We start from the raw sequence: 12,692 nt of genomic DNA, 5'->3' as shown, positions 1-12,692 counted from the left end.
TATTTACTCATTTCAATTCTGTGTGTGTGTAGGAACAGAGAGAGCACTGTTTCCATGGGAACTTCTGGCTGCTCGGTGTTTTAGTGCCTCTCGCTCTGTAGATTTGTGTATATACTCTGTCCTTCTTAGCTGCATTTTTTCAAAATAGGGTGGTGGCCCAAAAAAAAAAAAGAAGGTTTATCTGAGATTATATTAATGTTTTTTAACAGAGCGGTCTCCAGAGATTTAATGGATCCAAACTGACTGCCAGTAGCACATTGCTAAAATATGTATATATTTTTTAACTAAAAGATACGTTTTTCCTACAAGTTGTACTGTTTAAGAAAAACACTTGAAACGTAATGTGGTTTGTATTAGGGTATCTATTTGATTCTTTTTTTTCCAGTAAATAAAACAGTCTTAACACTTGTCTGGTATTTTTTTAAATACACTGAGTAGTTGGACTTGCAGTGGTTTGTAGGGATGAGTCTGTTTTACCTGATTTGGGTGTTTGTGTAGGTAAGGGATGCAGACTGAAAGGAAGAGATTCTGGCATATTGATCTGAAGCCTGTGGTAAAGCTGCTTCTCTGCCTCGCCCATCTTGTTTGTCGTGGTTGGTTTGTGCAGGGTCCTAGAGAAAACCATCTTCTCAGACGAGTAAAAGGCATGCGTCTTGTGATTTGAAGGGTGGATTGGGGATGGGAGGGTTCATTTTGTACGAGGAGGTTATACTAGTGTAGTTATTCATAAATAGTCCAAAAGGAGCTTTGTAGAATATTTTTGAATCGTTGATAAGAACAAATTGTTCAGTTTGGTTTCTGTGGCTTAAAGAAACAGCAGATTGTAAGATTACAGAGTTAATTATGCACAGTAACGAGCACTGTGATGCTCCGTGCTTTACTGATGCAATAAGAAGCACTCCAGCAGAACAAACATTGCAGAAAAGGTTATTTTTCCTTTGTATAAATTTTCATGTGGCTTAAAGAGAAGGAAACATATTTAGGTTTATAAACCTTTAGTATTGAACACTCTTGAAATTTTTGTTATAGACTTAAGGATTGCAGCTCCATGGAGAATTTTTTTAAATACATGGAGAATTTTTACCTTTCATCTGGCAGTAGCTGCCATAAGATGATGTCACCTTGTAGCTGATTGGCTGTTACAGCACCTAGGGCAGGGAAGAGAAAGAAAAATGCCGGCACAAACCTCAGTGGTGGTTCTGTGGTTGTTGCTGTCTATTTTTGATAGAATCTTTGATTAGTATCAAATCTATTGTATTTGGCCATGTGAACTATCCAGAGCATCCTAGGGTGAGGGAAATTAAGAGCTTTCAGAGGAATGAGGCGACTGATTTGCAAACGGATCTGTGATTGTAAGTTGCAGAATCTGGGTATAAGAAATAAGGCAGGGTGTGCTGGAAGATGCACTATGGGAGGAGCTGGCAGAAAATGCTTGTATGAGTAGCAGAGAAATGAAAAATGCTTCTTACTACTCTTAGTGTTAATGTGTTTGGTTTTATGTTTTGACTTAATATATCTAGGTGAGAACTAAGATAATATTGTAAACTGATTTTAAATTACACTGGGTTATTTTATATAGTGTTAGTATATAAATGCTTATTCAAAGGAGCTTTATTTTGTATTATCTATCTGAGAAAGTAATGACTTTATACATACCTTTTTTGATTTTTGAGTTTTATGGAAAATTGAGCAAAGCTTGGTTCTCTTAAAATACATTTTTCTAACACTTTGTGCAGATAAGAGCTTTGATGATGAAGAATCAGTGGATGGAAATAGGCCATCATCAGCTGCTTCGGCCTTCAAGGTTCCTGCACCTAAAACATCCGGAAATCCTGTCAACAGTGCAAGGAAGCCTGGTTCAGCAGGTGGCCCTAAGGTTGGAGGTAATGTAAATCCATTTCAAATCTGATGTGCATGCCTCATGCCCTTGATATGGCCACACATACTCAGAACTTCAGAGGAATGTGTTTATTCATGACTGCAGCAGGATTGCAGAGCTAGAGAATCTGTTGCAGCACTCAGAAGAATGTGCTGCCTTTCCGAAAACATTTAAAATTTCGTATATTGATATTTCCTCTCAGAACATAAGTGAATTTGTGTTTTCTTGAGATTATTAATTTTTCAGATGCCATAAAAAGATATTTAAGGGCGTGTTAGGGGTTTGGGTCTTTCTGTTTTCAAGGAGAAAGTAGGTTTTTCAGAATTTGGCTATTTTCAGGTGCTTTAGTTGTTAAGGAAGTACTGATTCATATAATGTTCATATACATTCATCTAGGGCAGAAGTCTTAAATACTCTAACATTGGAGAAATGGTTAAAGATACTGGGTATTGAATAATTTGTCACAATAGGAAATGGGTGGTGGTCAAGTAAAATTACCTCAAAAATGTATTCTGGATTAATAATAAATAGGAAAAACCAGGTTTTATGGCAATTATATAACAAATAGTATATTCTTTGATCATATTAAACTTTTTAGCATATTGTTTATCTTTGAATTTTTTATGAGTATTATTTTCATCCACTAATTAGAAAGCTGTATTTTTAAGGTGCTAGTTTTGCCAAGTTTTTACAGTAAAATGAATTCTATAAGAAAAAAGATAAATATTTAATGCTAAAAAGACAGTAGTTTCTTTCTCTTTTTTATTAATAAATTTATGTGTTATAATTTGGGAAAATAGATTTTTACTTGTTTATGATAGCTAGTGGGAAAGTCATAGCCTTCAGTTTTGTTTTTTTTTTTTGTCTACAGTCCTTTTATAAAAAATAAAAAGGAAAGAAAAATAAACTGTATTTTGACCAGGTTCTATAAGTTGTGTTTTCTTGATCTTTCTGTACAACCAAATGTTATTTTTTACATCATAGGATATTCTAAACATAGTAAAACTATTATAAATATTTCATCTTTTAAATGTCTTCAATACTAGCAAGAAAGATGGTATGGTATGGTATATACATGTATATTTGCATGCATATAAATAATTTCTCGATATTTTGAGTAATTTATACTTTAGTATTTTAATCATTTTCTTTTTGTTTTGCAATTTTAAGAGTATATTCTCATTCTGTAGTCATTGTAGCCTATCACATGATGTCTAGTATGGATTCTTATCTCTGGTATAAAGTTAATGACATTCTGTGGTGGCTTACTTTTATAACAAATGGCTACCTTTGCTAATTACAAGAGGAATATGTTTTCTTTATTTTGACTTATAAGTTTCTAACCTGTGATATTATGATAATTATTTTATGAAATTGCCTTGACTTAAAATGGATTAATATTTAAAATGCTTTGTGAAAATATTTAACATTTTTGTGACTCTGAGCCAATGGTTTATAATTAGCTGTGATTTTCTTGTTTTCTTTTCTTTGATGAAAGTTGAGATTGTAGTTTACCTACTAAAAGTCACTTAATTCTGATGTTAATCAACTTGATAAAATCAGATTTTTTAAAGAAGCAGAGACTTTCTTAATACCATATTCCCTTCTCTGATTTGTAATCCTACCAGATAGAAGAGTGTAGGTAGCTTTCAGCATTGTCATCATTAATCACCCATACAGAGGATGCTGTCTATTTTGGTGGCAGCCCTTTTGGTAAAAACAAGGGATACACCTTCGTTGTTTCTTCATTCCTCTCCTCCTCATTGTTTTGGCAATAGCATATTCATTCTGCACCTTTTTGTTTGTTTGTTTCTTTTGTTTGCCGTAGCTCATTTAGGTTCACTGCCCATTTTTCTGTCTAAGAAAAAAACTCTTAGCCAGAAGATACTGATATTGCTTCAGAAATTAATGCTATTCTTGGCTGTCAGTCCTTTGAAAATACAGCTTTCAACTTTTTTGTTCTTGGCTGAGGCTTACTGATTTTTAAATCAGTCACAGATAGTTTTCTTAGAGTTGTAGAATCTTTGAGTTAGAAGGGGCATTGGGAGTCATATACTTAAATTTACTATTTAGGTATAGCAGTCCCTTTCAGAGTATTCCTGATACTTGGTTGATTATTCAGCATCTAATTAAGTATATATTCATGGATTAAATTTGGAACAAAAACCATCTGTAGTACCACTACACAAGACATAATCAACTGTATTTTGTCCCAGTTATTTTTATAGTTACTTTTCCAATTATTTTTACACATACAGATATTTTCTTAGGAGGGCAGGATTGGCATCCTTCATTATATAGTTTTGTATATGTTTTTTCTTTATATTAATACTTAGCCCTGACCATTTTCTCATTGTCTTAAATTACTAATTTAAACCTATTCATGGCTAAATAATACCTACGCTTGCTTTCGTGTTTTCTGCTGTCCTATGCCATCAGTCTCTCGTGCATATATTCCAGCACATCTCCTGCCATTTCTTGGAATGAATTTTTAAACTACTGAATCAAAATGTACATTGATTGCTTGTGCTCTTTCAGTTTGGCATAGTATCCTTCACAAAAGTTATAAGCCATTTCAAATCTGGGTAATTTAATTCCTATATTGCTTAAAAATCTGCTCCTTGTAACTTAGGCAGAGAAGGTGGATTATTTGTTAACATACTTTCAAATACTTGAGAGTTGTCCTGCCTCTATTATAACTATTGCGTTTTCTAGACTGTACATTTTATTTCTCCTAACTTTATATGGAATAATGGTGGGTCAGTCCAAGCGTTTTGTTTGCTACTCCGTGGTATGTAATAAATAGGCATGATTAGTTCCTGATTGAAAGGGTACAGTAGGTAGAGGTATGTAATAGTGGTAAAAGCCAATCACAGTTCACTGTGTTTAACAAATTTCTTTTCAGGTAAGATTTCCAAAATAAAAATAAAGTGAGCGTCTTTTAGAACCCTGATTGAATCTACTTTGAAGTTTTGGAGTTTAATTTACTTCTCCCAGAGATACAAGTCGAGATTAAAGAGGTGTATGCTATTTTTAGCAAAATATCCTATCCAGTTAATTAAAGTCAGTAAGACCTGTGTTTACTCTTTAGTGTTAGTTTTGTTTTGTTCTTTGGCTCAACGTGCCAACCTGTTCTCATACTGGGTGGCTTCTAAACCAAGGAGAATTTTTTTTAAAAGATTATGGGTTGCTCCATATCGATATACCATTGCTATGAAAATCCATATTATGTGGCTGTCAAAAGTGTCTTTATGCTTTGCAAATTAGAATAAAGATAAATTGAATTCCCTTAAATAGTCCATTTTCTGAATAACATTTGTGATTTCATAGTAGGAATTTAGATAAACACATTTTCCCTTCTTTTGGCTTAATGGCTTCAATACAATTGGTGAAGATACTTGATTATTTCAGATATTTACATTTCTATAATATTTTAGTCAATAACTTTTTTTCCAAAAATACTAGGGTCTGTTTTTATGTATGTTTTCATTTAAACCTTGAATTTAATAAAACTCAAGTTTTATTAAAACTAATTTAGGTACTTTATTAACTCAGTTTTACTGATAAGCAAACTATAGTTTGGAGAATTTAAGCAACTTGAACTGGTCATGCTTTTAACAAGTGGGTGAAGCACAAAAAGCATTTTGTTATATTGCCACCAGTACTAAACTCGATAAACTTTAGATCCTAAAGTTCTAAGGTTAAAATCTGTAGGAAGCGTCACTATTTTCAACATCCACAAATCAGTCATTTTAAGCCTCAACTAGTGTGATTCCCAACAAAGTAGAATATTTGGAAATAAGCCAACTAGTAATTTTTTATTATAAATGGAAATGCCTTTTTTAGTGTTTTCCTCTTTAAAATTGCCTTTTTAAAGCTTATCTTCTGAGTTATAATGTCCCTATTCCTGTACCAATTATTTTGGCTGCTATTCTTTTTTAAAAATAAAAATTGAGTTAGATGATGATATAATTGCTCTTACTTATAATTCTTACCAGATTTTGAGGTTAGTGATTTGTCACCTGTCTTACTTGTCTTACCTGTTTTATTATTTATGTCCAAATATCTATTTTCCACAGATTATGCTGATCATTCCCATTTATTCCTGTCATGCAGACAGCAAAGTTGTTTTCCCTTTTAACAAAATCAAGGTTATGAAAATTGGTATATAATTAATAAAACAAATCTCATAGAATTTGTTTAATCTTGAAGTCTGAATTTTTAATTTGTAAACCTTAGTTTCTTGTCTTTGAAATTATATAAAACCAAGTAACTTTTCTGTTTGTGTATTTTGTTTTGTTGCTTTATTCCTTATTTAATCCCCCTAATGACTGGGAATGGTACTACCCAGAAGATTTTAGCCCTGAGGTTATCTCAAAAAATGATACAACCCCAGTTCAGATGAACAGACTCAGAAAGTAAATGATATATCCAAGACCAGTTAGTTATTAGCAGAGACAAGACAAGAGCCCAGTGTTTGGCCCACTGTCAAGGGCTTTTTGGATCATCTCTGGGTCATCTCCTCCCTCATAATACATGAGATACATATTTCTTATTTTTATCCTATGGAGCAAAACACTGTTATATTTGGAATTTAGGGATTGGTTCTGTCTTAAATTACTGTGAATCCCCTCTCATTTATTCATAAGAAGCCCTGGTGCTATCTCTCTTAACTTTGGTTTTAAGATAAATATGATTTGAATAATTAACTGATAAGTAGTTAAATATAAATCAATAAGCTGCCTAACTGTCTGGTATGTCTAAAAATATATGTGTTTTGCTACAGTTATTTTCTTTTACCTCAGTTTTGTTTTACCTATTGTGCAAAAGTTGAAAAAATTTTCATTGTATAAAGTTTATTTTATGAAGCATTCAGAATGTTTAAGAGAAGGGAGGAAGTAGTATAAACAACCAGACTATTTTGATTGAAATTAGTAGGCATATTGAAAACCCACTCTCTTCACAGATAAGTTATTGTTCTTGTCTACGTCTTTGTATAGAGCCTGCTATGTGTAGGGCTTCACATTAGCCACTGAGCAGACCATCAGAGTGCTCAAGGAAAAAAAAGTGGAAAAGAAATGACTATGTCTGTCCATGCTCATTATCCCACCAACTAGTGTTAGTGCTTGTTAGTGTTCTGGCCTTTCCATGCTTCATTTGCCTATACTTTTTGACTTGAGATTTAAGTGTTAGAAAACTAGAGTGTCATTTAGGCAGGCAAATTGACTTCAAAGTTTGTCTCAGAAAAGAGTGAATTATCATTAACATAGGTCACACATGGGAGGGACTTTTTTCATTAGTTAGACTTGTTATACTTGGTCCATATAAAGTAGAAGTTTTTAATATTGATAGCTTATAATTCCAAGCTTATATTTATCACATTATATTATTGAATTGATAAACATTATTTCTGTGATGACCATGTTGTACATTTAATTTTTTAATTAAAATTTTAAATTTCTTTTTTTAGAATTAATTTTTATTGGAGTATGGTTGCTTCACAGTGGTGTATTGATTTCTACTCACAGCACAGTGACGCAGCCATATGGATATGTGTATCTCCTCTTTTTTGGGTTTTCTTCCCCTTTAGGTCACCACAGAATATTGAGTAAATTTCCCAGTGCTCTACAGTAGTTTCTTAGTAGTTATCTGTTTTGTACACAGACATTTTTCCTTTTTAGAATCCGTGTTTGTGTTTCTTAGTAATGCAATGCATAGTTTGTTTGTTTGTTTGTTTTTTTAATGTAAAAGGCATGTTGTTACTGCTTGGTTGCCAAATCATGGCCGACTCTTTGCCACCCCATGGCTCCTCTGTCCATAGAGTTTCCCAGGCAAGAGTACTGGAGTGGGTTGCATTTCCTTCTCTAGGGGATCTTCCCAACCCAGGGATTGAACCTACATCTCCTGCATTAAAGGCAGATTCTTTATTGCTGAGCCACCTGGGATGCCCATGAAAGATATACTGACTGTTAACAAGTCTAACATTAGAGAAATGTTTAGAAAAAAAAGTTCTTAATATCTGGTCTCTCTAATCTCTTTGCCCTAAGTAGCCAGTATTATCTATGATATTCCTTCCATATCTTATTCCATGTTTATTTGTGTAAGTATTCAGATTAGATTTTATTCTTGCTCACATTAAACGTGCTGGTAAACACTTTGCAGCTTGTTTCCCCGCCCCCCACAAAACATATTTTTGTTTTTGTAACATTGAGAATGAGAGCTGTCACATTTTTTTAATAATGTAGAGTATCCCACATTATTGATGGACGATGATTTAATAAACCATTCCAGTGTCAGTGTCATTCAGGTTGTTCACAACTTAATGCGATTACTAAGAATGCAGGTCCCCGTGTACTTATATATTTGGACCTTCTGGTGCTTCTAATCTGTAGCATTGTTCTATTTGTTGTTGTTTAGTGGCTAAGTCATGTCCAACCCTTTTGCGACCCCATGGACTGTAGCCTGCCAGTCTCTTCTGAAGAGAATACTCTAGGTTACCATTTCCTTCTCTAGAAGGAAATCTGTAGAATAGATGCCTTTAAATGAGGTTGCTTGTTTTTCATTTTAATAAAGACATTATTTTACCTTCTCCAGCACTGAATAGAACAGCTTCATTAATTGTCATTTTGGTGAATGACATTTGGTGAATGTCACTGGGTACCGCTTTCTTTTAATGTGCATCCACCTGCCCAGCCAGGCAGCAATGAGCAAATGTTTACTGAAAGCTTTTTCAATGTGCTGCTACTTTTTTAATCTCTAGGAAATATCAGGGAACGGAACCAAGACCTGTCCTCCTAGAGTTTATATTCCAGTTAAATTTGGAATATTTGAATTTATTAATGGGAATTAGCATATTCTCTTATGTGAGTTATAATTTATTATTTTCTCATTTTTAAAAATTGGACTGTTTTATCTTCTCAACAGTTTGTTACAATTTTTAAAATATTAGGCCTTTTATGCTCTTATTATAAGTCACAAGTGTTTCCTCAGTCTCTCTTTTATCTGTGGCACTTTTATATCGAAATTTTAAAATTTTGTTTTGTTAGGTAAAATATCTGTCCTTTTTTTTACTTCCAAATTTCCTCTCTTGTATAAGGACTATTCTGACCCAAAAGTTTATACAAATAGTCTAATTTATTCTAAAACACAAAATTATTTTACATTTAGTTTGTCCCATGTATCTGAAATTCTTATGTATAAGGTGACAGTATATTCATTTAAATGTTTTCCTCAAGTATGGACAAGTTATTGTCTTTGCAATTAGACGAAATGTTCTTTACTCCATTGACTTGAAATAACTACTAACTGTGTGGATTTTGATTCCTGTAGTTTCTTTCCTTTTTCCCTGATGTTAATCCATACTTACTGTAGCTTTTTAGTGAGCTAGAATTTATGTAGTTTTTATTATGAAAAATTTTTAGCATATAGCAAAGTTCAGTTCAGTTAGTTCAGTCGCTCAGTCGTGTCCGACTCTTTCGACCCCATGAATTGCAGCACGCCAGGCCTCCCTGTCCATCACCAACTCCCGGAGTTCACTCAGATTTACATCCATGGAGTCGGTGAAGCCATCTAGCCATCTCATCCTCTGTCGTCCCCTTCTTTTCCTGCCCCCAATCCCTCCCAGCATCAGAGTCTTTCCCAGTGAGTCAACTCTTCACATGAGGTGGCCAAAGTACTGGAGTTTCAGCTTTAGCATCATTCCTTCCAGAGAAATCCCAGGGCTGATCTCCTTCAGAATGGACTGGTTGGATCTCCTTGCAGTCCAAGGGACTCTCAAGAGTCTTCTCCAACACCACAGTTCAAAAGCATCAATTGGCATACAGCAAATAATCATCACCCAGATCTAACAACTGGCATTTCGCCATATTTGTTTTAATCATCTCCATATAGTTATATTCTCATGCATGCTTTTTCAAAACTTGACAGTTGGAAAGTAAATTGTCGACATCACAACATTACAGCCATAAGTATTTTAATGTGAAACTTCTAATTGTTAAAAATGTCTTCATTATAACCATAATACTATTATCATATGCCAAAATATTTCATAGTATTATGTATAAAACAATTCCTTTACCAATTTTTATACCACAACATTGACTTTTTTAAAAAAGAGTCTAAGCTGGTTGTCTTTTAAGATTTTCCCATATTGTGGATTTGTCTGATTTCTTTGTGGTGACATTTAACTTGTTCCTTTAAGCCCTTTTATTTTCTGTAAATTTATTCTTTTAAATTATACACCTCCTTTTAAGCACTTCCATTCTATACTCAAATTTCCTCAAATATCTTAAGAATATTTTCAAATAACAAGTGATTCTCTGGGGCCTGAAAGAAAAATAGACTGTTTCTTAGTTCAGGAATGCCCTCTTCTGTTGGTATAGTGAAATGCAACTTCTTTTCTAATTAATACAAGGGGGTTTTTTATTATACTTCTGATTCTGTGACACTATGATACCATCTTGTTTCAGGAGAACCCTTATCTTCTCTTCCTTTATCCACCAGGCTTTGAAGGGATACCTCCCTCATCTAGGTGCTGCTTATCGCTGGTTCTACAAGGAACCATACTTGATACCTGCATGCTCCCCTGCCAGGATCCTCCTCTTCCATACAAATTCCTCAGAATTTTCTCTCCAGCAAGGGCTCTGTAGTTGACATTGCTGGTTTTAGGATGTCTATATTCCCCATTTATCTATAATGGGACAATTGAAGTTTGAAGTGAGAACATGTATAACAAGTTATGTGCTCTGGGCAGTTTTATTTGTTTTCCTTTTTGGTCTCTGCGTTTTGGAGTATTTCATAGAACATTTGATTTGAAATTGGATGACTACCATTTTACCTTGTGAATCAGAATGTCTACTGTTAAGTTTTAAGATTGCTTTTTAAAAGTTTTAAAATTTCCCTTCAAAAGGAAATAACTTTTAAAAAATAGATAGTCCGTTATTTCAGTCTTTTGTTGAATTTTAGGGCATTATTATTGAATTACTTTCCCTGTTAATCATTTCTTTGTCATTTTTCAAATTTTTTTATACATTTGTGGATCTATTTTTGAGGTTTGTATTTTGTTCGTTTGATGAGTTGGTCTATCCCTGCAGTAAAACCTAATTGTCATCTTCATCTTAGTTTTGTAAGTCTTGATTTCTGGTTGGGCAAGTACTTCTACCTTTTACTTACAAGGGTTATTTCAACAGTTCTTGGCCCGTTGGTCTTCCAAATAGATTTTAGAATCAGCTTGACAATTTCCACAAAAAATCCTGTTTGAGGCTTGATTATGGCAGTGGTTTGGGAGTACTGGACATCTTTATGATACTGAGATTTCCTTTCCATGAACACAGAGTATCTATCCACGAATTTTGGTGTTCTTTAATGTCTCATTAAAATTTAATCTTTCTTCCCCTCAAAGTTTTTCTATTTTTTGTTTGTTTGGTTTGGTTTATTTCTAGATACCTGAAAATGTTTTTCTTTTATGGTAAAAGCATAGTATTTTGTTAAATTATAAAACTTTATTGAAAGAAATTTTAAAAGGTATGAATAAATGGACATGCTACATTCCTGGATAGGAAAACAGTGTTATAAAGATGTTAAGTTCTCCCCAGATTCATCTACAGAGTCAATGCATTTTCTTTTTTTTAAAATAGAGGTGTAATTGACATATAAGATTAGTTTTAGTTGTACCACATAATGATTCATAATTTGTATATAGTGCAAAATGATCACGATAGTAAGTCGAGTTAACATCCTTTACCATACGTAATTGCAGAACGTTTTTTTCTTGTGATAAGAACTCTTGATATTTACTCTCTCAGCAACTTTTTTTTTAACTTAGTTTTATTTATTTATTCTGCTGCACTTACTTGCAGCATGTGGGGTCTAATTCCCTGACCAGGGATCGAACCTGGGCCCTCTGCATTGGGAGCTCAGAGTCTTAGCCACTAGACTACCAGGGAAGTCCCACAACTTTCAAATATGCAATATAATATTAACTGTAGTCAGCATACTGTACTTTACATACCATGACTTAATTTATTTTATAATTGGAAGTTTGTATCTTTTTACTCTCTTCGCCTATTTCATCTACCCCTTGCCTCTAGCAACCACCAATCTGGTCTCTGTATCTGTGCCTTTTTTTTTTTTTTTTAATTCACAAGTAGCGAGATCATACTGTATTTGTCACTGAGTGTAATTGCTCTCAAGGTTCCTCAGCATAGTATTTTTTAATTTAAAATTTTTAACTTTTTTGCTTGAAGCATGGAAATTAAATTAATTATATTTTGATTTTACAACTAATCACCTAGATAAAGTTTAATTTTAAAATGATTTTACTATATATTGTTTTGAGCTTTTTATCTACCCCAGAGTTTGGCAAATTATAGCCAACAGCCAAATACGTCCTTGCTATCTGATTTAAGAAATAAAGGTTTATTAAAATGTAGCCACACTCATTCATTTGTGAAGAGTTGAGTAATTGCACCACAAACCGTGAGGCCTAAAATATTTTTTATCTGGCCCTTTTCAGAAAATGTTTGCCAACCTCTAATCAGACCATCCTTCAGTTCAGTTCAGTTCAGTTCAGTCGCTCAGTCGTGTCCGACTCTTTGCGACCCCATGAATTGCAGTACGCCAGGCTTCCCTGTCCATCACCAACTCCCGGAGTTCACTCAGACTCACGTCCATCGAGCCAGTGATGCCATCCAGCCATCTCATCCTCTGTCGTCCCCTTCTCCTCCTGCCCCCAATCCCTCCCAGCATCAGAGTCTTTTCCAATGAGTCAACTCTTTGCATGAGGTGGGCTCAAGTTTTCTTCATTTTCAGTGCA

At 33.9% G+C, this 12,692-nt stretch overlaps 1 protein-coding gene and 1 non-coding gene across 51 annotated transcripts in view; one reads left to right on the top strand and one right to left on the bottom strand.

Annotated features, from left to right (window-relative positions):
* Positions 1-12,692, top strand: part of CLASP2 (cytoplasmic linker associated protein 2) — a 180,004-nt gene that overhangs the window by 52,462 nt on the left and 114,850 nt on the right. For 46 of the 50 annotated variants that reach the window (XM_060402732.1, XM_060402731.1, XM_060402745.1 and 43 more), the window contains one exon: positions 1,737-1,883. In XM_060402732.1, the coding sequence (XP_060258715.1) occupies positions 1,737-1,883 (147 nt within the window). Of the gene's footprint in view, positions 1-1,153; positions 1,353-1,736; positions 1,884-12,692 lie in introns of those variants that run through there. The other 4 variants (XM_060402758.1, XM_060402756.1, XM_060402755.1 and 1 more) reach the window with 1 other exon arrangement.
* TRNAG-CCC (transfer RNA glycine (anticodon CCC)) lies at positions 11,751-11,823 on the bottom strand. The gene has a single exon. It is a non-coding gene; the product is annotated as a tRNA-Gly (tRNA).

The sequence above is a fragment of the Ovis aries genome, chromosome 19 (assembly GCF_016772045.2).
Source record: "Ovis aries strain OAR_USU_Benz2616 breed Rambouillet chromosome 19, ARS-UI_Ramb_v3.0, whole genome shotgun sequence".
Taxonomy (NCBI): domain Eukaryota; kingdom Metazoa; phylum Chordata; class Mammalia; order Artiodactyla; family Bovidae; genus Ovis; species Ovis aries.
The sequence above is the reverse complement of the archived record's forward strand: the minus strand, read 5'-3'. Positions and strand labels throughout refer to the sequence as shown.